Below are 26764 nucleotides of genomic sequence, written 5' to 3'. Positions count from 1 at the left end.
CACCTAGTAAGAACAGAGCACCTCGATGACCCCCCCCCCCCCCCCGCCGTGACGCTACTAAATTGGCACCAGTGACTGGACCAGAGTGGGTGTGTGTGAGAGGGGGAGGGGCGGTCCGCAAATATATTATGCAAACATGACAAGTTGAGACCTTACAGAGGTCAATCTAGATGATCTAAAAGACAATTCTGAGCACGCTTGAGCAAGAGTGTGGCGCCTGCCAACAAAATGACGAGCCAGTAAACAAGAGAATGATCCCCCTTCAGATTTCAAAGTCATTTTGCGAAGACATGTTGGACGACTGATACCGGGGGTAGACGAATGATCTAAATAAAACCACCAGGTGGCTAACACAGTCATCCAGGTTTGCAGACAGTCTGAGGGTACCGCTGTAGCCGTGCGGACACCGTACTTGGCACGTCACAAACTTTGCGGTTCGAATGGTTCTGTCGCAAGGCGCGCGCGAGGCGCTGGCTGGCCGCTGGTGGTTTCTCGCAACTTCACTTTTGTTCGCGGGGGGGGGGGGGGGGGGGGGGGTCAGGGTAAAACAGGAAATAGTAGAACGAAAAATAACACGAGACTTAAGGAGAACAGAAGACTGGAGAGGAACAGATGACGTGTGATTCATGTATTTAGAGTGTAATGGTGATGGATTTCAACTCGTGTTTATGAGGTCAACATTGACAATCCTTCTGAGCGCTTTAATAAGCAACAATGGGTCGAATTCTTTAAAAAAAAAATATATATATATTGAGAAACGGAGATAAGGGATAAAAAGTGCTTTATTTGCCGAGATTTTGTAACATGAAAGTCTTATACATGATTAAATAATGTTATTATGAAAGCCGGAAAAGACGAATATAATCTTTTCACCATAATATCAGTTCTGAATCATTGTTTGTTACACTTTGTACATTATGTACTAAACCACTTTTTTAGTTTTAAAAAAATGCTTTAAACATACGGAATTTGATGTAAGAAGAAGGTCTTCAATATTTATTTGCCTTGACTAATTGGAATAATTATGTAATGGGTCTTACGGCAGATCGGCCCTGAGCTAAATATTATCATTATCAAATAAGTCTCCTATACTTTGACGACTGTTTGCATCTGATCTATCTCAAACTGAATTTGCCATCGATTTTTACTCAGATGACCTAGGATGACGACACAGATGATGAGTACCTACACGTAAATGGAAAGCATTGAGTATTAACACTTACATTCACAAATTAAACATGATTAAAAAAATCAGCTCAATGAAAAAGAATATCAGAAGTGACCAAAATAAATATTACGTCATGATCATCACGTGTTATTCGAACGAGAAGGGAGTCAGGGAGTTTGTAGGGGTAATAGATGCCCTTCCCCCGTTTTTACCATGATCGTTTGGTGAAGCTGGTTAGATTGGGTGAGGTTAGGTTAACCGGTCAAGTTAGTCGTGACATTGGCGTGTTCTGACAAAGGAGGGTTGGGTACTTGGTTGGAGGTAGGGTAACCCCTCCTCTTCTTTTTCAGATGGGAAATTGAGTGGGCTTAGGATTACCGGGGTAAGAAGGGAGGGGGAGGGGGATTCGAAAAGTTTGTCCAGGGTAAGAACCCCCCTCTCTCTCTCTCTCTCTCTCTCTCTCTCTCTCTCTCTCTCTCTCTTCTTCCTCTTTTTCTTCTTCCTCCTCCTCCACCTTCCCTCCCACCTCCTTTTTCTTCTCCTATTCCTCATCATCTTCATCCTCCTCCTCCTCCTCCTCCTCCTCCTCCTCCTCCTCCTCCTCCTCCTCCTCCTCCTCCAGCCCCCTCCCCATTGTTCTCCTCGTTCCCCCTCCAGTCCTGCTCCTCCTTCTCCTTCTCCACCTCCTCTTCTACTCCCTCCTCCTTACGCATGCATATTTCTCATAGACTGATGCAGATGCATTTACATTAACCAGGCTTAAGTGGATCTTGTGAAAAGAGGGGGGAGTTGGTAGTCGACGAGTTTATAATTATGAGTAGGCATAACATCTTCCATTCCCACCCCTCCCCTCCCCTCCTTATTCTACTTGGCGGTGAAACCGCGGGTATTTAGTTAATTTCGGTATCTAATGGAAGAGGAGGGGGTGGAGGGGGTAAACAGGAAAATGTATTCCCTTACCCCAATCCTCAACCCCGTTTCTTGTTGATGCCGTTGAGATTGGGTGCGTTGAGGTTCACCAGTCGGGGGAGGATGCACTTGGGAGATGACTGTGACTTGCTACAACAGATTGCCAGGGATATTGAATGTCAAAGAAAGGAAAGTCGTGGTCTGTGCCATTCATTACTCCTCAGACATCATTTCTCAAAAAGAATGGCAATTATTACTCAACTCGTAAAAACACCAAGTGTCAACGACCCCTTACTGAACCCCCTCTCTTGCTCACATCAAGATAAAAACAATACACCTTATCCCCTCTTGACTTTAATGAGCGGGGATGCGGGTCACCGTTCAACTAAAGTTAGAAGAAAACAATCAATTCGAATAATTTTCTGCTAAGAAAACATCTCCGGCCTATCCCGTCTACGTTTTCCCAGGTTTCCATTCGATTGTCGTCATGCCAATCTCATAAGACCGTCATTGGGCACGCGTAGGCTCAACCTAATTTTTGTGTTTCCTCATAGATCTCGATTTTTAAAAATATTTTTAAGTCGGAAGTGTGTTTTGGGGGTAGATTTTTGAACAGGACAAGGGAATGTTTGATTTCTCTACGGTATCTTGGAAGAACATGACTCATTGATCGACAAATTGGACCAAAATGTTCAAAATATGTCAAGAGCCGAGTCACCTTAATGGATTTTCAACAATGCCCCTAGCTCGCCTTAGTGTACATTCACAGAAATGAGGGAGGGGGTATTTATGTTGATCCTATTGGGTAACACAGGGAAATGCAAGATGATTAATCAGCCACTATTGGGGACGTCGTCGGTGGGTGTGTCTGCTTAAACAGCAAATTTGAGGACAGTTAAAAACTTCAAAACCATATAGAATTTGCGACAAAAATAAAAATTAAGTCATACAAATATCCCAATATTCCAACAATGGATTTGGACAGGGTAAGGCAGGGGCTTCACTAGAACACATTTCGAATGACGAGGCGGAGGAGAGGAATGAGGGGGCATACTTAGCCGACAAGGGACACACCTCCACTAATCAACCACCAAGCCCCCACTACACCCCTCCAAGCGCCTTGAATGGATAACTAGGAAGGTGATGCAAGCGTGATTATTTCGCGAGTGACATTTTTTGTTAGGAGGGGGGGGGGGGGGGGGGGGGGCAGCGGTCTTTACGCTGGGTGATAGGAGGTTCATGCATTTTTTTTAAACATGTGTCGATGATTTTCTTTTTCTTGGGAGGGGGAGCTTGAAGATTTTTGGAGGGGCCTGAGACCCCCTCCCAACCCCCAACCCCCCAAAATGGATTGCAATACGCTGCTGAGAGTGTAGGGCACTTGCGTAATAGAGTCAACCATCAGTTGTCATATGTGGTTTTTGTGAAAGCAAGTTGACACAACCTGAATAAGTCTAGACCGCAGTTTTCTCATGCCCGCCACAGAGAGGTGTACTGTACAACAGATGTCGTGACGATTTGTTACATTGTGTTCTTTTCTAACCACTCAGTATAACTTCCGGGAATCAACGTCACGTTATGTTATGGAAGAGAGAAGGGTGAAGGTGAGGAGAAGGAGGAGGAGGAGGAGGAGGAGGAGGAGGAGGAGGAGGAGGAGGAGGAGGAGGAGGAGGAGGAGGAGGAGGAGGAGAGGAGGAGGAGGAGGAGGAGGAGGAGGAGGAGAAGAAGAAGGAGTATGGGGAAGAGGAAGATGAGGAGGAGGAGAAGGGTGGGAGTAGAGGGGGTGGAACTTATAGGAGGAGGAAAGAGAAGCAGGTTATGGGCGGGGGGGGGGGGAGAGCTTGGACGAGAAGGGAGATAAAATAGAGAAGGGTGCAGAGCAGAAACTAGAAGGAGAGGGGGCAGGAGCAAGGGGGAGAGGTTCTTGCGAAGAGGATACGATATTCATTTATATGAAACAAAAGTAAGTGTAATTGAATAGTGCAACGATTCGTTTAGTTACTGGCGCATGGGCCAATTCCCTTCAGTGGTTCGATTAGCGCATGTATTAACGCAACCGTAATGACGCATCGCGTACAACAGGCTTTCTTTATTATGATGAATGGACCATCCGATCCTGCGTCATTTTGGATTTAAGGGGGATTTCCCTTTGTGTCTTTTTCCTTATTCTACGTTGCGTGATCAGAAGTATTCCTTCGAATTGTTGCCTGACGCCATAATAGAACAGGAGTGTCGTCTACAAAAGATGATTGAGGATTAGCGTAAAAAGTGCTCCACCTGATTCGCAAGCGGTCTGATATCATAATCCGGATTTCGATCAAAGCTTGCCATTCTTTATGGATGTAGAACTTGATTTCCGTTCGTGTGACGCGCGGTTTTCTCGACGCACAGGTTTCGATTGTGACTGTTGGGTGATTCAAGGCGGCTGTGATCGAGCAACCGCAATCCAAAGTTCGCATTAATGTGTGTTGCCCCTCCGCGTCAACGCCAAGAAAATAACCTGCGAAAAGTGGGATGGAAAGTAGTGACATATTGATGCTTCTTATTAGGGGTGTCACGTCGTTGTGAGGGGGATGGGGGGGGGGGGGGGGGGGGGGTAATTATCCTAACAATTACCCAGAGAGTATAGGTATATTGTTTGCTGTGTATGTACCCCGCACCGATGCCCCATCCCAATCGGTATAATGGGTCAACGTCATCACCTTACAAGATATTACGACTATCACCTAGAACATTAAATTTGTCACCATGTTTCGATCATGTCTATTATTTAATTTTGTATTCTTTGTCATATTAGAAACAAACAATCCCAAGCTGGCATGTGTATCTGTACATTTATTGATGGGATAGAATATAACGCTTGGAAGCGTGGATGGTAGGGGCGGGGGGGGGGGCAATAATGATGCCAAGGGGGCGCGTGATCGATAGAGTTTGAAATCAGAGTATGTTTGACCCTTTTCAACGACGACATCCTTTTTATTGACGGTTTTATTGATTGGTATCATTACAAAAATCATACATAGCATACAGGTTGAAAAAAGGTCTAATTGAGACAGAGACGTAATCACCTAAATAAATTATGGGATACATGTGAACCAGTGTGATTTTCATTGTAACGTTTATACCAACCATCAACATGATCAGTATTAATCCCTTTGACATTATAAGCTAAAGAATTAAACTTTTAACAGGATCGCAAAGCCTTTTGAAAAATCAACTCAAGTGCAATTTCAATACACTATTGTGTTGCCTACATAAATCATGCCCGGAAGATGTCATTATTTTGTCACTGTAATGTTCACACACATCAATAGGTGACGCACAATTATTAAGGCTACGTTAAAATTGGCTTAGGCTGATTTTTTAAAACGTATTTGTGACCGAGATAGTGTAGTATGTTACAAAGTACATTCACAACGATATAACGATGTTGACATGGATGACGACGTCAACAGACTTAAAATGAGAAAACACTAGTCGTTTACATCTTGAGCGTGAGGATTGTGCCTGAGAGCCAAACGACGCCGAAACATTTCTTACATTCGTCGAATTGTTTCTTAATTTTCGCGCCACTGGTCCTCCGCAATTTGATTGTTCTCGTCAGGCGACCTCGTCGGAGCGCGCCGCTGGACATCAATATTTCCCGCCACTAAACACTTACAAATTTATGCCGATTATCGGCAGCCCACCGGCGTGATCGATGAACTTCGGGGTAAGACCGTGACGCGGGGAAATGATTGCCCCGGGGTCAAAAGGACAAAGTTACATCATTACTTTAATAAGCTAGAGTATAACTGGGCTTAGGTAGACAGCCTATATATATATATATATATATATATATATATATATATATAATATATATATTTAAGATTTGCTGTTGAATAAACGAGGTGATCATTATAATTATCTAGGTTAATGTATCCAGATGATTGTCGTTTAATTCATGAAAAGAGTAGGCGATATGACTATTCAACTTGCATAATAGTCTATTACTACCATTACTAATATTACTACTGTTATTTCGACGACGACGATGACGACGATAACGATGATGAGGACGACAACAACAACAACAAGACACAACAAAAGCAACAACAACTACAATGATGACAACGACAAGAACAAAACAAATACATTAATTAATAAAATAATAAATACCGCTACCAGACCTACTACTACTACTACTACTACTACTACTACTACTACTACTACTACTACTACTACTACTACTACTCCTACTATTACTAACACTACTACCTCTACTACTACTACTACTACTAATACTACTACTACTACTACTACTACTACTTCTACTACTACCCCGGTGGGGTCACTCCCCTGCAAAGAGTGACACGTATGACCGTTACCACCAATGCATGTAACCCCCTTTTGCGGTCAATTTCAAGGACATTTTGTGACATTTAACCCCTTTTTTACGTCAAAACAAGGACAAAATCGTACTTTGGAATACCCCTATTTATAAGATTGTAAGGACACTTTCGCAAATTTACCCCTATTTTACCATATTTCAAGGACAAGACTCGGCTCCGAGAATTTTTCTTCCCGGTTTTCTCTTTTCCCTTCCCGGTTTTCTCTTTTTCCTTTTCCTGACCCCTATTTATCAATTTCGGGGACACCTGTGCCCCCCTATTTTCTTTATTTCGAGGAATATTTTGTCCGCGGACATTGCTTGAAATTGACCCCTTTTTCCGCGATTTTGGTAACGGTCATGCGGTCCGGAAGTCACATTGAGTGACCCCACCGGGACTACTACTTCTACAAAACCTACCACTTCTACCACCACTACCTTTAATGTTCCACAATACAACAATTTTTCTTGTGCAAATTTGCAATAACATCATCAATACTTCATGAGGCCTGATTTTAGCAGAATTGTATACTCTATTAAATTTCTCACTTTCCATTTATTCCAAGAGTTGGATAGGAGATTCGCAAACATGCAAGTTTATGCGCGATGGCTGTGGTGTAAACCTCGAGACACTGCAAGGCAGGGCACGATAAGTAACGAACGAGAAAATTTGCGTCTAATTGAACGCGCAGCTGGATGGCATAATTTTCAATTTGAGCGAGGAATTGGATGCAATCTGGACCATTAGCTGCTAAACAAATTGATGTTAACTAGGAGTAAAAGTACAATGCTACGAACAAAAGGCCTTTACACTTAATAAGAAAAAAAAAATCACTATTGGCATTGGTATAGCTGCTACAGAGGGGCGCGGGGGGGGGGGTATGTGCCCCCTCTCCCTCCTATCGAAAGGCGGAAAGGGAGAGAAAGAGGAAATGTAGGTATAGTAGGAGGAGAAGGGGGAGTGAAAAGAAGATGAGAGTTAATATCTCTCTGTTAACCGACGGACACATTTATGCAAACTCCACTAGCATGCCACTCCCCCCCCCCCCAAAAAAAAAAAACCGACGCCAGTGCCCCCCTCAATGGTTGAGTCCACGCTATGCCACTTACTGACGAGCAGCGCATAGGATGGCTGCGAAGACGAGATGTATGAAAATGATAGGGGTGCGGGGTGGATGGAGGGGGGGGGGGGGAATACACAATTACACATTAATTTGATAATATTGGTTTAGGTTACCAGTAATAATTTGGTATTTAGATAAATTGAGCCTGATTGGGAGACGTTAGAATGGTTGGAATGAATGCAAAATGTAAAGGTGTGGTTTAGACACCTTAATTCATGGATATGCGAAGCTTGCCGTTTCGAGTCCCATTGCGGCACAGATGCCATTGTAGCAAGACATTAATGAATGTTGCCACTCTTCATACAGGAGTCGTTTTTAGGAACCGGGTTTGATTTATTGCGTTGCTATGACTACCAGAGCAAAAATCAAGGGTTATAATATAACGTCCTTTTGAAGCCAATAGACCAAAACTGTACAAAACAAAACATTTTGAAACATTCTTTATCAGACTCCTATGATGCATGTATTTTCGAACTCCTTTAACATTCTGTAACGTGAAGACATAATATAAACTTGGACAAGGATTGTCCCACCTAGCAACACAGACTTCATGAAGACGTTTGCAGATGTAATTATTAATAGTTCGTTATAGGGGTTCGAGGAAGCGAAGTCCAGTAATTTAAAAACACGATCTACTGCATGTGTTATACAGTATTGCACTTTTGGTGGTAGTGACCCTGCATGCGTGCCGGAATCCTAGGTGTGGGGTCCAGGTCTAGACCAAACAGGACCACCTCACAGACCAATGTGGACCAATGTGGACCAATGTTGACAAAATATCTAAGATTATTAACATTTTTGATATTGTGATGGGTACAGTGTAAATAGGTATGTCTGGGAAAGAGAGAGAGAGAGAGAGAGAGAGAGAGAGAGAGAGAGAGAGAGAGAGAGAGAGAGAGAGAGAGATGTAGTGAGAAAGAATGGGGGGGGGGGGGTAGCAAATATGGGAAGATATACGGGGAGAGAAAGAGTATTCTACAGAGAAATGGGGAGGGGAGAAAAGTGGGAAAGAGATATAATTAAGTCCGAAATCATCACCATCACAGTATCAGACACACTTAATGATCATAACTACCACGACCACCTCCACCGCCATCACGACCACGACCACCGCCACCACGACCACCACCACCACCACCTCTACCATCGTTAATATCGTCATTATTATCAACAACAACGCCAACGGGGGGGGGGGGGGTGGTAGAAAACCATTCAAAATATAAAAATGTGGGTCGCTAGAAATAGACCATTACAAATAAGACATTCTTCACGGACCACTGTAGGCAATTATTTACAAAACAACCGTGATGTGAAGGTATGGGGTTTTATCATGATTGTAACGAAAAGGGGCAATGATTATAATTGGAACACTATATTAGGGAAAGAGGAGGAAGAGAGAGAGAGAGAGAGAAAGAGAGAGAGAGAGAGAGAGAGAGAGAGAGAGAGAGAGAGAGAGAGAGGGGGGGGGGATGGGGTGGAAAGGGAGAGAAGGAGGGGTGAGAAAGAGAAAGAGAGGGGTGGGGTCTTTGTGCGGTATCATACTGTACGTCAACCATAAAAGAAAGCGCCCTTATTTATCAAAATTATGAAAAGAAAATATAACATTTATTCCTATCAAAGCTCTTTTCATTAATATACCGGTTGACCAGAAATGTATTCCATAGAACTCAAAAGCAAGTATTTTGGGGACATCCCAAATCGTCAGATGAAGTAAACAGATCTCAGTTTGTCAAAAATAATCTATAGAATCATGTAACAAAATAATTCATGTCACAAAAGTGTGAAATACTAAATATAACCTTAGATGTGATTCACATATCACGATGATTTTCATAATAAAAAGAGGATGAGGCAAAATACCATAATAAAGAATGACGTTATTCGAGCATTAGAGAATAAAAATTGACTGTATGACCCAAAGTGCATTAACAGGTCGCGAAGTCCCACACGAACAAAGAAATGTGGTGTTGTAAGTTTGTTGAGTACCGGTCTATTTCTACTTTGTATGGCCCCGAGTACACACTATTAGACCAACCACTAATGGAAACTTGTTGGCACAATGTATCCCATGAAGAATTGAATACAAAAGAGGAATAGAAAAGGAAGGAGGAGAAAAGGTGGGCCTTTGGAATATGAAATCAGTTTTCTACATATCCGCCATTGTCAAGTCGAAAAGCCAAACTGTTGAGGCATTATACGACCCTCATTCCAAGTCATTTGCCCTTTTGTGGGATCTTTCAGGCTATTAAAATCCCTTGTAAGAAACAGAGGGGATGACGACGTAAGTGCATCTTTGAGGTCACGACGTACCCCCCCCCCCTTTAAATAAAAGCCACAGGAGAGACATGTTTGTAAATACTAAAGTCAACTTGCAAGAACACAGCAATGTAACAGAAAATGTTACACTTCAGGGGGTGTTTTACAAAGATCCTAAGTTGGACTTAAAAATTATGGAAAGCCATACAGCATCTTTGAAAGTTATTTAAAAAGGCATAAAATGTTGATTCAAATCATTCATATTTTCTATTATCAAGGAGATTTCATGTTCTCGATGTGGAATTAATGAAAAGTCCAAAATACTTTAATTTTTGCTTTCGAATAATTTTTATTTTAAGGCTACAAATGGCTCCCCAATTGAGTTCGACTAAGGATCTCTGTGAAACACCCCCTGATCGCACAACCTGAGAATCTGTGAAAAGTTTTTTTTGGCCCCATTCACATTACAGTCCAAGCAACATGGTATTATAACGTTGTGTGAATGGACCTAGTCAAAAAATCAACCCAACCCCATTGCAATAGCCTTGTACGTGACCTACATGTATTATTTAAATCCGACACGATTCCTAAATAGGGTATTGAAATTTCCACAGAGTTGATATTTCGAAAATTAATTGTTAATCTAGTTAATTGGTGAGTTTTTTTATTTTCAGAGGCGTGCATCCATTTTTCTCAGATCATTTTATTAATCATACACATCCCCCACAAACACATACAGGACACCCAAAAACCCTTCACTCTCTCCCCACATAGCCCCATTTAATGGATAATGTTTCCCGTTTCAAGCAATAATAATAGCTAAACAAACCATGAACATAAGAACACAGTTCACAGTTATTTCAAAGTACCAGTACAGAAATTGTATAAATAAAAGGAGAAATTTGTACAACGCTGTAGATCCAATCAATCACATCATGCAGACAATTTTCTGAAGTTTTGTAGAAAATGAAAGTTTTAATGATGCTTCTTCCTGTGGCACTTCATAAGTTTACATGATGATATCAATCTATCAAAAAACATCATTCAGAATCATAATACAACTTAAAGAACATAAAATGGGAGAAAAAATGATATGATGTCAAACATTTGGCAAAGAAAACAATATATAACAAATAAAATGAATTGGAAACAGATGTAAAGATATACTTTTGAGCAAAGAATAAGTAAGAAGATTGAATAAGGTCAATGAACAGAAGTAAGTATGTAACAGAAATTACAAGGGGGACAATCTATACCACACATTGGAATTAGGGCATTGCTAACAACTCTTCTAAATGATTGGGTATTATAAACAAACATAAGCAAAGGAGAGATTGTAAATGTTGGTGTTAGGCATCAAATTGTGACCGTTTCATTGATCGTACAAGAGTTTTTAACTTTTCAACTCTCTCAGGATGTCTGTATGAGAAAGAGCTTTAGTTACTGAGGTATATGATTACAATCACATAGTGCATGCATATATCATTTTCTTGTCAGTATTATGAACAGACGAATCTGTACGTCGACATATATGATGGGTTTGTCGGTTGATAAAACTTAACAATTTGTTGAGAGTCGACAGGGCATTAGCTTGTATGCTTCAAGAAAGAGTTAATTGCTGCACCTCAACAGACAACATGTTCGAGCGGTCTTTATGAATAGAATACAAGTACATCTGTGGGAATTTATCTTTGAGGTCACTCTCGAAACAATTATTTCCCACCGACTCTTCATCTAAGCAATCCTAGGTATTGCCTTATTCTCTAATTATGCCCAACACAAATATATGTACCCTTGAGTGTTTAAAGGAAGCTTCCAGTGGTATGGGCTGAAGTAATCGATACAGTCTTTACAGATCACCTATCAGTCCCAGAAAAGATTAAAAGAATGTCAGCTAGGAGACGAAAGGTTTTTAATCTTTCTCCCTCTCCACAGAGACACAACAATCTTTTTAAAGGTTTTTAACGTCTCTCTGATACATAAAGGGGGGTGGATTCGTCCCGATCTGGTGTTTGAAATGTGACAATTGAAAGCAAGGTGGAGGCGATGATGCTCTGTTAGAGAACAGGAAACAATTTAGAATTATGTGTCTCCAGACATATTCGCAGGATATTGGCCTAATACATGGAGTTCACAGAAAAGTGTGTCTCTATCAAAACAAAGTATTAAGTGGAGGGCAATTACACCCCTCAAAATGCCCTTTCCATATTCTTCACCTTCGCACAAAAACAATACACTACAATGAATTTGTTCGAAGTGCATTCAACACCTCTTAAACTGGCCTCTCTTACATCATTTAACTATCTTTTCACCCTGCTCTTGCCATAAGACAAAAAAAACAACATCTAATATCACAAAGCACCGACTTTGTAACTTCAAATATTAATACTTCATGATACTCCCATTTTAACAAAAGTTTAGTGATACTTGAAGGGCAATAGAAAATCTTGCCAGTCGTCAAAAAAGACCAATTATGAAAGTTCACATACAGTTCTAATTGTCTTTTAACTGCTATTGAATCTATTAAAATGCCATCTTTCAATGGTGAAATTATTTGATAATATAATTAAGTTTGATTTCTTACTACATCAGAATCAATTATGGTGCTATCATTGAAAAAAAATTCCATTACATTATGACATTAAATAAAAAATTCCAATACCAATTCCAATTCCAATTGGTCCCTTTTATAATCAAATCAGTGCGTCTGCTTCTTTCAAATAATTGCTGAAATCCATGGTTCATTATAAAATCTTGACAAAAATCATGACGGACATTGTTTTGTTGCAGCTTCGTCATCTTTCATTCAGAGGTACATGGAGTTGACGGTTTCAAAAACTGCCTTTTGATGACTTTTTTTTTTTAAAGAGTTCTGTTTTTTTCTTCTTCTTTTCTTCATTTAGGGGTAAGTTGAGTACTTTTATACCATCCCCAAAGCTCTTGGATTTTCTGTGTTGGAAAAGGGTAGAGAAGAGAAGAAGGAGAGAAGGGATAAAATAAAATAGTTTCATCAGAATTCACATCATTCTCTTTCTTTTTAATCTTTCCAGATTTTTCATGTGATTAGGTTAACCCATTAGCAACTAGAAATTTTGTTTAAAAAATGGCCTTTTACTCGCTGGAAATGTTGCAATATTGCTCTCATTTTTACATTGTTCTGAACAATATGAAACATGTGCTAGTTTTCTATGCAGAATCCTACTGTAGACATCGTAAGGATTACGCATATGGAAAGAGGCCTTACAACTAAACTTGAAACAAATTTCAACAAGTATACAGGTATATGGATGTATAAAAAATATATCTTCATGTTGATAATAAAGCACTGGAAAATTGCTTGCAGAAAATGAAGAGTAGAATATTTTGTGCACACTTGATAAATGATCTTGGTTCATTTCATCTGTATATAGTAAACATATTAAATTTTTGAACAAAAAAAAGATGAAACAAAAATATTTGCCATTTTATAGTCAAGACTCCTGAAAAAACAGCATTCGGCACAAGACAGAATACATTATTCATTATCTATGCATGCCTTCCATCATGAATATACAAATGCTGCAAGTCACCTTTTCAAGAGAATTGAGAATTCGCAAGACTTTTGGTCACTCCTGTCTAACCAATAATGAAGAATTTACACAAAAAAGGGGAAAATAAATACGTCAAAGAAAAGAAAAAGAGAGACTTACCTTTCCTTCTGAGAGGTGGAACTTTGATTTCACAAAGTTCTTGAACTTTTCTTCCTTCTTTGGCTTGCTGGGTGACTGCATGAAAGATAATAATTAAAAAATCTCATTAAAGAAATTAGCAAAAGAAAATGAAAATGAAAAAGCAATCATAACATTTCCCTCAATAGTTGTAGCAGTGCAAGGAAATAAGTATTGTTAATCTGTACCAGGTTTTTTTTTCAAAGTGAAAATTTATGCTGCTACAACCAAGAAATACGATTTAAAATTTAATTTGTGAAGAAAAAAAAGGAGAGTACAGGGCGAACATGTCTTTTTTCAATGAACAAATCATATATAACGATAACATCGATTATCATCATCTCCATCGTGGCAGGAAAAGTTTGGTAATTTCCAACTCTTATGGCACAAATTTCTCTCAAACATAAATCATTTGGGGAATACAAAAAGAAATGAGGAAAAGAGAGAGAATGAGAGAGAGAGAGAGAGGGGGGGGGGGGGGTTTGAAGATACACGGAGCAATTTGAAAACATATTTGTTTTACAACAAAAGACAGAAGCATCAATTGATAATTGAAAAAGCGCATAAAATTGAACTGTTTGAAAGAAACACAAACTTCCCATATTGCCACAATATAGACAAGAAGAGGAAATAGAGGACAAAAGTTTTGAAAGAAGCACAAACAAAGCGAACAACTTTTATGTTCCGCTCTGTCCAAAACAAATTAGCAATGCAGAGAAGGACATCGTGAAAAGGGAGCTGACGAGTACGCGGTGAAAAGTGGGCTGAAAGAAAAACAAGAGTCGGAAGGGAAAGGTGTCGTGGATAAATGATTGGATTGGGGTTTGGGTGTGAGTTGATACATGGTAATGGGGTTTGGTTCGAGTGGGAGATACTTGTACTTGGTGATAAATAAACAAACAAGCCATGAGGACTTTGTTATCTCTCTCTGTCTCCATCTATCTATCCATCTTTCTAGCTCATGACAAAGAAACAAAAAAGTATAGTAATAATTCATCAAATATAGTTGTCAATTTCCTCTCACCATCACTCCCGGATGAAGACTTGCTATTGCTGTTTTCTATCCGTTGTTTATATCTTTTTTTCTTTCTTTTATTTTCCTTTCTTTCTTTTTTAATTTCCTTTTCCTTTACTTCCTTTCTCTCTCTCTTTTCTCCTCTCTCTCTCTCTCTCCCTCCCCTCTCTTTTCTCCTCTCTCTCTCTCCCTCCCCTCTCTCTTTTCTCTCTCTCTCTATCTCTCTCTCTCTCATTCTCTTACACACACACACACAAATAAAAAGGGATAGGCAGCCATTGTAATCATTCATCAAATATGAATTTCATTTACAAACTTTTGCTTCCTCAATCTGATTTCACCTTTCTCTCCCCTCTCTCTCTCTCTCTCTCTCTCTCTCATTCTTTCTTTTAAACTCTTCCTCTTGTCGATCTCTCCTAGCCTCTCCTTCTATCCTAATGTCAGTCCATTTTCTGCTCATTCTCTTGGATATAAAGTCTGGATAATGTCAGTTTGTTATGGTTGTCCCGATGTGATTAAGAGAACCTTTCCTGTATCTTCTTAATTATGTATCCTTCCTATCAGAGTTCCTAACAAGTTTTATTTGTCTGTCCGATGTCACTCTGATCTTTTCCTTATGCGGGTCTACAGGATTCAACTGGGGACTTGGTGTAGATAACTGGAAATATTATTTAGTTGTATATTTTTAGATGATAACAATCTGGATTATTCAAGAGATTCAATTCAAGTGATAGCAAAAGTTGAAATCAAACACAATTAAGAATCCCTCAACAATAACCAATGCACCCCCCCCCCAAAAAAAAATAAAAAAATAAAAAAATGAATAAACAACCAACCTCTGGACCAATTAAACAACTCACAGATTAATTAACCATTCGATGGAACAGTAACTAGCCCATGGATCAACTAACCAAGTCGGTAAATGACCCATGGATTAACTAAATGACTTGTTAATCAATTTGATAACCAACTGATGGATTGACTAAACACATGAATAACCAACCCCTGGGTCCTGATTCATAAAACTTGTTGTCAATAACAACTGCCACAGATCTATGACAAATCTGCCCACAGCCAATCAGCTGAAAGGATTTCAGTAGCTTTTAACAATTATCGTATTTTGTTATTGATAACAAGTTTCATGAAACAGGACCCTGGACAAACTATCCAAACAATGGATCATGTTTAAAAAGCAGGTGGACAAATGATTCTGTCTGTGGACAAATTAGCTAGCCTTTGAGCAAACTGGCAAGCTAATGGGGTCAGAAACTAACACTAGAGCCTAGAACCATGTAACCATCTTTGGATCGAGCACAACCATTTTTAGAACAGGAAACAGGGATAGACTAACTGGAGAGTCCCATTGATCCTCGTACGTTTGCGAGTAGGGTTCAAATTAGACAACCTGTAAGGCCACCTTTTGGCACTGGGCCTGACGCGGGCCTCAGACAGACTTTCAAGAGTAACAGGGGTTTGATATCCTATAGACCAAATACAGTCAAACCTGTCTTTGATGCGACCCTAGGTAAACAGAGAACATGGCCACTGTAGACAGGTGACTTTCTACACAGGTTCTACGACGCATATTTCTTTCTTGAGGAAAGTAAAACACACGGCCACTACAGAAAGGTGGCATTTAGAGAGAGGTGGCCGGTAAGACAGGTTTGATTGTAATCTATGATACATATGTTCAACATCTTCACAATTTGGACTAGCCATTTAGTAATAGAAGATTTATGTGGATGCAGTTGAAGCACAAGAGCAAGGAATTAACCAACCAGCAAATGGACTAACAAACCAACCAACAGTCTCCAACTAACCAACCAACTGCTTCGAGATCAACAGAACTTGCTCTCAACTGAATGGTTGGAGGAAGAAAACCCACTAATAATAAATCAATGGGAAAATGCTTTTGACACTGGGGGAAATTGGTTAATTGTGGCTGACGACAGAGGAAAGGTTCCAGCCGCAGAGCTCCCACTACCTTTCACGGTGAGACGATGCGGAGCTGGCACGCACGGTATCAGTCCAATACCTGGTAGTCTGTCAGGTTAGACAGGTCTCTCTGTAATACACAGCTTTAACTCTTCCTCTGTATGAGAACCCCTTACCAACGGCTTGATATTATCAGGGATCTGGTGAACATGGACCCCCCCCCCCTCATTTTTTTAATTCTGGACCCCCCCCCCCCTTCCCCGAAAGTTTGGAGTATAGACTGGGTCCATGCATGTAGACCCTCAAAATTCCAATATGGACCCCGATCAAATAAAGGGGCCCTGCTTATACTTTGCTTTAAAATTCTCATTGAGATATGACCATGTACCCTGACCCCCCCCCCAACAAAACTGTAAAAGATAGGACACTTTCCCCTACATTTTTAATTGCTTTTTGGGGGGCAGGGAAGATGCATTTTAGGAGGGTGAGCATGGAAAAATTGCTCTATCAAGGGAATCTTAAGGCAAACTCAACCCATATAATACAAGAGTTGCACTCTGGGAAAATTTCTTACGCTTTAATGTTTCTGATAAGAATGACAGTGTTCTCTGGGCTCTGGCCTTCTTAAAGCCATCATTTTCTTTCAAGTAAAAGCTCCAATTCATGAACAAAGTTGGACAGGCCTGCAATATTCTATGATCAGCTCATCTGCAAAAGATTGGTTAAAGCATGCGTGTCCGAAAGCCCATCCCTGCCCCCGTGCCACAATTCAGGCCAGTCTAATCCATGTACCTCATTGGCTTGTAAAACATAATGGACTTGTCAGAAAATGATGATAGGAAATAAGGAGGAAATGTCTGGTATCTATGACATTAAGAGCTCCTCCATGCCACTGGCTAAATCAAAGAGAGAGAGAGATGAGAAGGATCTGAGATTGAGGCCATGCTCTATTTATAACATCCTGCACTGTGGACTCAACTCTCTTTCTCTTTCTCTCTCTCTCTCTCCTCTCCTCTCCATCTTTCTCCCTCTCTCTCTCCTCTCGCTCTCTCTCCCCCTCTCTCTCTCGTTAGATGTAGGCATATTCCTTCATGTAGGTCTCCTCTCTCTCTCTCTATACAAATATTGTAAATATTCCCCCCCCCCCCCCCTCTCTCTCCCTCACATCATCCTTCTCCCTTTCCTCTCTTACACCCCCTCCCCCTTCCGTCTCTTTCTCTTTCTCTTTCTCAGTGCATTTTGTATTTTTCTTTCTTTCATTCATTATTTTTTCTTTCTTTTTTTCATCTCTTTTTATCTCTCAGGCCACATAATCTACAAATCTCATTCTCTTTGTGTTTCTCTTTCCCACAAATATAAAACGCTTTATTTTTGTATCTACTATTAAACTCAAACTTTCACACCCCCCCCCCCCCTCCCCTCTTTCTCAGGGTATGCTCACTGGATGAGGAATGACAAACAGAAGTTTAAATAGGCGTGTCTGCACTATCTCGAGATTGCCAAATATCCAGCTATTTGAACTATCCCAATCGCAAACTATCCAGCTAATTTGCGTCTTCATTAGAACGAAGTAGCAAATTAGCTGGATAGTTGGTCGGGATAATATCCCAAGATATCTCAGTCTAGTTTGCGGTTTTCCGTGCTTACTCGAGGTCAGGTTGTACTAGCGCGCTGAGCGGTATAGATCGCATGTGCGAACCGGAAATCGCTGTGCATGATGGGATCGGGATATTTGACTCCGGACTTCGGTCTAATGAAGACGGTCGCAAACTATCCCGCTAGTTCGGAAATAGTGGGATATTTTGCAAACTAGACCGAGATATCTTGGGATATTATCCCGACCAACTATCCAGCTAATTTGCTACTTCGTTCTAATGAAGACGCAAATAGCTGGATAGTTTGCGATCGGGATAGTTCAAATAGCTGGATATTTGGCAATCTCGAGATAGTGAAGACGGGCCTAATGGTCACCGTATTTACTTTTATGACGAGGCCAACCTACTCTATGTGTATCTGAACAACCTCATCTATAGGTGAACCATTTCGGCATCAATATTTATTTCACTCGATGTGCATGTGCAATGCATAATGGGTATCAAATGAGCATTATGTTTTTGAAAATTTCAAAACCAATAAGTGATTTTACTATTTACCTCCCCACTACAATGTAATTTTTTCATAACCATGCTAAACGTTAATTGTTCAACATAATTTGCATACATGCATGTAGTTAACCCTTTTGGGGGAAGGGGTCGAACTGCAGCAATGCCAACCAGGGGGAATAGGGAGGGAGAAAGTAAATGAGTATTGGGGTTGGGTTGGAACAAGGGAAAAGGGAGAGAAGGGGATTGGGTAAGGAGAGATGGGGTGAAAAAAGGGTGCAAAAATATGAGAAAAATAAGCATTCTATCTGCCTTTCTCTCTCTCTCCAAGCAATGCCTCTGATAACATCAGGAAATGAAACACATGGTCAGGAAAGGGGCAATGATTAAATCACATTCATGTTCAGAAAGCATTCTTGGCAATCCAAATATTTTTTGTTCAAATGACTGTTCAAATGACTGTGCAAAAAATTTGTCTCCACCATAAAAATTATTACCAAAGAAAAAAAACAGAGCAAGTTCAAATGAAGACCATTTAGAATGAAGCATTGTGGTCCTAATGAAAACCAAGATGCAATTATTCATGTCTGCATTCCAAAATAATCAAATATTTTAAGGCAATGAAGGGACTTCAACAAAAAATTATTTACAAAAATAACCCAGAGCAAGTTTAAATGAAGACCTTTTAGAATGAAGCATTGTGATATTAATGAAAATCAAAATGCAATTATTAAATTATTCATTTCTGCATTCCAAAAGAATCAAATATAATCCAACAAAAAATTATTAACAAAAGAAAAAAAAACAGAGCAAGTTCAAATGAAGACCATTAAGAATGAAGATTCAGTAAGCAGACAGTTGCCAAACCAAACTTTTGTCATGAAAATGACTGTGCAATAAATCTGACTCCAACTATAGTGCATTAGAACAAAAGACAATAATAATGCAAGAAGGTTTTACAACGCATGCCCTAACGACGACGACGAAAAGTCGCCGAGCTACATTTTGTACGTTAACCCAATTATTTGACCCCAAGCGGCATGACTAGATACAGTACTACACCTATTCTAAACCTTAACCCTATTGCAAAAATTAGCCTAACCTGAACCATGTCATTTTGACGGAAAAAAAAGCCAGAAGCAAAAGCTAAGGAGAAAATGTTATGTCACCACAAGATCATTGTGCCCTTGATGGACATTTTTAAAATCTGTATTATTTCTAACCCCCCCCCCCAAAAAAAAACACAACAACAACAAAAGGTTTCTTGAACCTATCTGATATTCTAATCAACACAACAGGAGAGAAAGGAAAGGTCGTGAACACAAAGATAAGAGTAGGCCTACCCCTCTAAAGCACATTCAATTTCACCTTTTGAAAAGGGCTTATGACATACAAGTCATTATTGAATAAAAAAATTACTTCAATGCCCTCCCAGTGGCCCCTATCCCTACCTATCCACCATGGTCCATATCCTTTTGTAAACTAAACTGCTACATCATCACTGTAGGGGTGTGATCATCTCCTCCTAACAAAACGTTGAATAAAACATGATCAAAAGTGGACCCATTCATTATTTCCATTTTGTCTTCCTTGGGATCGATAACGCCGGCCGATACCCATCGGCAGGAATTCCACCTGCCCCTATCTTTCTCTGAATATGCACCTTTGCGACTGCTGCCGGCCCGGGACTTGGGAGGTGCTTTCCCTTTGTAAACTAAGGTAGCAAACGCACCCTCCGTGTGTCACTAAGATAAGTCAATTAGCCGGGTACAGGGTCGCAAAAGCAAATTTTCAAGAAGAAATAAGCTTGCTTATCGCTATTATATGTCAAGCTGTACATCTTTCCTTGATTATATTGTAACACATCAATGTCCAATCATCAGGCTAACCAATTAGATCTTCCAAGAGTTCAGGCAAATTTTATCTATCCAATTTTCCTAATTTTTACATGCCGCCATTAACACCCCCCTCCCTCTGAAAAAAAAATTAAAAGATTTCCTGGCATAGCACCAACAAATGTATGTTATTTGAAATGCATTAAATATGTAGCTGGTGAATGTTTTATTGAATTTTACTCAGCCCTTAATTTGAAGAGACTCATATCTATGTAAAATTGATGACGGTAAAGCTGGTCTCATTGCTTAGTATGGTTAGGCACATTTTCAAAGCCCAATTTGCCTAACTCTATAACTTGCATATTTTAAAGAATCAAAAATTCCACCTAACATTAAGATCGGGGTAAATAGTTTAGCTAGCTCAGGCACTCTGATTCAGTTTCAAGTTAAAAGATGCTTACAACTGATTTTTTTTTTTTTTTTTTAAATGACACTCATGGTCTTTAATAATACTATGCCATGCTTGCAACAATAATTCCAGATTTGTATAGCTTTGATGACCTAATTAAAAATTAAATCTCGACGTTACTGATCTTTATCACAAACTAGGCGATACAAAAGGTGTATGTCAATACCTAGATGTCACTGTTGAAAGTTAAGCATGTGAATACAACATATCCCTTGTTTGGGGCCAGAAGGGCATTGTACCTCATATTATTGGTTGAGAATCAGAAGAGCCTTAATTTGATATTTGGTGAAATAATCTTTTTGAGGGTCTTAAAGCCTGTCTGCACTAGTTTGGCCAGGGGGATTCGACCTCCCTGCTAGGTCACTGACAGGTGGTTATCTCATCAAATCAGCTCTCAATTAACATAAGAAAAAGAGGATCATGGGGGACCAACACGCACCAATTAGGCATTGTTTGCTATATAGAGGGCACAAGTAGCTATAAGTAGTGCACTGCACCCATACGATCTGACCATGATCTGATTTTGGAAGAATTTGCAGTCGCATTTGATATGGACATTCAAACTTCTACATTCTTAATAATTGATGATTTTAAATAGTCATACAATTGATAACATTTCAACAGATTTCACGTTTCCTTGGAGGGGGAATAGCTAAATCAGCTCAGAATCGTAGTGACGTCATACCAGTAGTGCGATTATCTACAATTTAAAGACGATGTGGCTTTTATTCTGACTAGAAGAGTATAATGCACCAAGTTCCGTTTAAAACCTTCTGGCCTCCTAAAGATGTTGGTAGGCAGCATAAGTTTGTTCCAAGTTCCGTTTAAAACCTTCTGGCCTCCTAAAGATGTTGGTAGGCAGCATAAGTTTGTTCTTTTCAAAATATGAGATTAAAAAATTGCCAAATAATTTGGTAATTTCTGATCAAAATCACAGGATTCCATTCCTGTACCAATTTGCAAAGTCATAGATTTTCCAAAGTATTCAACAAGATCATGCAGTTTACACTGTAGAGTACAATAAACGTACCAACACGTTACTGTTGCTATTGTATCTTTTTCTCAGCTTTGTGAATATTCTATGATCAATTATAGCAGTTTGTGTGCTCTATTGTATCATATTTGGTGCATCTGTGCCTGGACATAATTGTGAAATTCCTAAGCTCAATATAACAGCGCACAAGTGCGACGTCGAATTGTCACCTGTGCATTCTACGGTGGATATCTAATATTGTAAGAGTAATCCTGTATTATGTGTCCCTCCCAAGTTTGACATTCCACAAAGCTTGTAAACTTCACCAATGCACAAAAAAGGGGAAAACAGCTGAGAAAAAGAGTACCGGTAGTATTTTTTTTACAGATAAACAAGTGTTGTGAGGCTGCCGCATTCCATAGTCGGCAGGGAAAGAGAGTAACATTTCAGGAAAGGGATTAATGAGCGGTATGTTGAGCTGGCGACAAATTACCCCCAGTAAAAACTACAATCGTGGACATGCGAAAATGTGCCTAAATGGACAGCACACCTGCCGTATTATGAATGTAATTTTCACGCTTGGATTAGACGATACGCTGATGAGAAGATAACAGTGATACGTGACATATTTGTCTTTGTCCCAAACTGACAGATGCATGCATATCGTAGAGTTATTGCACCTCCAGATGTAAACAAATTGTTGTTGCACAATGCCGCGGATCCTTACTTTTCGCAATTAAATCAAAACAATTTTAACTACTCAAAGGTAAATGTGCATCGCTTTGAAATGGCAATTATTTTATTCGGATTCAAAATAGGGTGTCCTTGAATGTAGAATATCAATGTCTAACTATTAGTGCAGAACTGAGAAATAATTGCAAACAAAGTGTGCACATTCCAACTTGACAAGGACCCCCCCCCCCCCACAAAAAACATTAAAAAAAATTACATGCTCTGTCTGAAGGGACTTTTTCAGTTATTCTCTGAAGAAATAAAGATGTTTTAATAAAGATACCCCACTACAGCTTTAACTCCTACAGTATGCCACCAAGTTTTCAAACTAAATTATAATTGAACTCTAAAAGTTAAGGTCTGAATTTTCATTCTTTAAAGGTTGTACTGGATGAAAGATACATGTACATATTTATTCTGAATGCCAACATGCTGTTTTTGCCGAGTATCGGCTGCCTGCTTACAAATTTTCCTACGATACCTCTGACATTTTATTAATTTTTTCATAGGACAAAGCCTACCCTTGGCTACTACAAACCACAACAACCTATAGACACATAGCCATCAGCAATGTCACGCCGATTGTCAAGGGCTCCTAAAGAAGCTTTTTTTGGCGCTAAAGAGGTCACTGGTAATGACAGATCAAGAATTGACTTTGAATCGAGTGTCCCCGAGTCACCCGCTCTGTAACGGCGATGATGACTGATTACTAGAAGATAACAATACAATGTGAGCAAACGTTGCCAATTTGTAGCCAGTCGCTCACACGGAGAACCCATTTTGGTGGAGGTTTGATGTCGTCACCGATATGAATGCGGCACAACCAACGGGACCTTGGGGCAGTTTGCAAGAAGAAAAAAATCAAGGCACAAGGTCATGTCGATGGGAAAGAACCCGAGGATATGCTTTGAAGTACCGGGCTCTTCTCGGACGGACGAGAAAGAAATGAGGTTACCTTCAATATCTGCTATTAAAGCAGAATAACTATTCTTAAAAGGGAACGATGATCACTTTTTGTATCTATGGCTGTATTTTGGGACTAGTGTCTGGTATTTCTGTCTCCAATTTTCATTCCAATCTGAAAATTGCGGACAGGGTCACGAGTGCACTAATGAAGCACAATCGTACCATCCCTCTCTCTCTCGATCTCTCTCAAGTCTTGCTCTTGTGGAAGTGTGCTACGAGTCAATATAGCTCATTGGCAGAATGCTCGATTCCTTCAATAGTTACATGTTGTATAACATGGGTACTTCATACTCGAATCGTGAAAATAAAAAGGAAGCCGCAGAAGGGGCAGAGAATAATGAAGTTTGACCACCCCCCCCCCTATTTTTTTTTTATCTCTCCATCTCTCTCTCTCTCTCCTGCCCATTGAATTCAAAGAAATTCCAGAGCGATCACCTTGTAACAGTGGCATCTCAAATTTGTACTTGATAAAATCGGCTTAGTTCAGTCAGTCAATTAAACGGGCATTAACCTTTCCGCCAATTTTTTGCCAGCCCAAGCAGTGTTGCAGGCCTAATTAGACTTGTGCAGGCCAGTCAAGTTGAATGGGCAGAGGATAGCTACCCATACCCTACAACACATGCTTCACGGGTGACTGCTTCTTCGTCAATTTTCAGGCACAAATCAGTCTTCACTTCAATTTATTCTGAACGAAACAATTCATGTTTCTAACCCTACCCCGACCTCTAAATCTAATCTTAATCCCTGTTGCAATCCTAACGCTAACCCTCGTTCTTATTAAATGTAAATCTGTGAGGAAACAAAGCACAGAGCAAATATCATCGAAGAGTATGGGGGACTACTGTTGGGCATCCTGATTATGTAGGGATTAACAGATAGAGAACTCAGAATTGTCTTCTTCATTGCTCAACAAGATTGTTAACTTTTCTTTACTTCAGGAACCAACTTAAATACACTACATGTAATTCATAGAAAGATATGGTGAAGGAAGAAAAAAAAACAGTGAGTTTGGTCTATTAATGAGGATGCTCAGAACAAGAAGAAGTGGAGGGAGGAAGTGTCATCGTGGCGCGAAAGTCAGTAACCCCTCGTTAGAGAGAGAAAATGATGCCTATATCTTTTTAAAAATTAATAAATTTCATGCTGCACACAAGATATACAACCCACCAATTCTGGTAGCTTAGAAAACACAAGCTACAGAGAATTGACCCAATAAATTACCATTTCCGTGTTTCTTTGCTCAGTTAATAATTGACATTTTGGGTCGCAACATCTGACATTTGTCTTAACAATCACAAATTTGCGGGCCTCCCCTGCACAACTAATTACGCCACGGTGTCGACCACTCGTGACAGAGGTCTATTAGACTGGAGCTAATCTCAGCGTTTTATTGTCGACGATGATGACAGTCCCATTCATGACAAATTGTGTGGGGGCGGGGAGGATGGTCATGTAATGACAACGTGTTAACCCCTGGATAATAGCGTTACTTTTTCTTGATTAGTCCTGAAAATGTCATTTATTCCTCATCATCTCGCCCAAGCGATTCCTCGCCCACTCATCGATAGATTATAATGACTACCTGATGGTCTTTTTAAGGGGATTTAATAGCAATATGTTGCATGCATACAGCAATTATCAAATTCCTTGGGGATCTATTAAAGAAAACCAATGAGGTACTAAAAATATATATTTCAAATGAATTACCTTGCCCATATGAACAGCTTTTAATCATACCTTTCAAAGCAAAAGTAGGGTATTTCAAATCATATTTTCCTTTTTTCCACAGATAAATTTGTATCAAGTCCCTTTTATTACAAATCATTCAGCATAAATGCTCAATAAAAACACCTGATATAATTGATAGATATATCACTACCTGCAATTTATTTGCTTATGCACATAACAGACACATACATGTAATGGATACTATCATGAAAAGAATGAATTTCAAGCACAAAAATGGGGAAAAATAGAAAATAGGAAAATGGATTTGCCTTATTTCCTTGTGTTGTATGTAAATACATGTAGAACCCCCCCCCCCCTCCCCAACTTCTCTAAATCACCTTCAGTAATTTTGCAAAGCATATCATTCTTTTGTCTACCATTCAAAGGAAAACATTTCTACAAATCGATGATCTTGACCAAAACTAGTTCTTCAAACTAATTCCTATGAGTAATAAATTTTAACTTTGAATTATTCTGGAGTACTCTTTTCAATTGTAGCAAAAGCTCTACAAATTCCACTAGCAAAAGTCATCCCTTACATGCCATTAACAGACAATTAAACAAAAAGTGGTGCACTGGCCAAGAGAGAAAAGTGAGTCATTGACCTGGTGTGGTGTGACTTTCAAAATGGCAGAGGAATGGGGGCAAATGATGTATCATTGCAAAAACATTTCCTCTCCTTTAGTACCATGTCTAGTGTCTTTCTTTACCCATTCCTTCATGCTTTCGTTATTATTCCCGCTCTGCAAACAAAACGTCTTCAGGAAAGATCAAAAGAGTCGCAACGATCGGTGACCTCATATGACTTTCTTTCAGTAGGTAATGACTTCTGGTTAGACCACAACCAAGGGTTGAAGGTCGTCAAATTGGGCAGCATTTCAAAAAATGCATTTGATCGGGAGTACTTGAAGAATCACCTTTGAATCAATTATTAACCAATCACTAATTAATCCCCCTCTCCATTCTTTTTTTTAGGGCTTCAATATTACACCATATCACAGACACTGATAACACGTAGTGCCATGCATCTCAGATTTGTAAAACTGGAAACATTGCTAAGCAGAAGGGCCTTAAAGATACTATGTCCCTTTTGCAGCCAACCTCAAATTCTGTAGAACTTTGCAGAAATTATGAATATGTCATGTATGTCCTATCTGTGAAAGTTAAACGTTAGCAGTGTCCTAATATTCAAATTATGCAAGGAAACCCGTTTACCTGCTAGACTTCACTGTCAGACACTATTGAGTGACTGACTGGCTTTTTTTTCTTCTTTGGTAATAACATACATAAAATGAGCTGTAAAGGGTACATGAGCATTTGTCTACATCAATAACCCACTTCTTGTAATGGCCAAAATTAAACTGATTGAATATTTGCGCAGCATAAAACGTACGACCATTCGGTACAATGGTCTGAAAATCAAGACTATTACTTATTGGCTCTATAGCTCTTAAGTCAATTCGACAACTAATAGTC

The 26764-nt window shown here is 39.6% G+C and overlaps 1 protein-coding gene across 2 annotated transcripts in view; it reads right to left on the bottom strand.

Annotated features, from left to right (window-relative positions):
- Positions 1–10776: 10776 nt before the first annotated feature.
- LOC105443132 (mitotic apparatus protein p62) overlaps positions 10777–26764 on the bottom strand; it is a 55880-nt gene continuing 39892 nt past the window's right edge. For both annotated transcript variants that reach the window (XM_030985460.1, XM_030985462.1), the window contains 2 exons: positions 13516–13590; positions 10777–12775 (listed from right to left, as the gene is read on the bottom strand). In XM_030985460.1, coding sequence (XP_030841320.1) covers positions 12722–12775; positions 13516–13590 — 129 coding nt within the window. In that variant the 3' untranslated portion in view covers positions 10777–12721. The remainder of the gene's footprint in view (positions 12776–13515; positions 13591–26764) is intronic.

Source organism: Strongylocentrotus purpuratus, unplaced genomic scaffold (genome assembly GCF_000002235.5).
Source record: "Strongylocentrotus purpuratus isolate Spur 01 unplaced genomic scaffold, Spur_5.0 spur5_scaffold_15, whole genome shotgun sequence".
NCBI classification, from domain to species: domain Eukaryota; kingdom Metazoa; phylum Echinodermata; class Echinoidea; order Camarodonta; family Strongylocentrotidae; genus Strongylocentrotus; species Strongylocentrotus purpuratus.
Note: the sequence above shows the minus strand (reverse complement) of the source record. Positions and strands in the feature narration are given on the sequence as shown.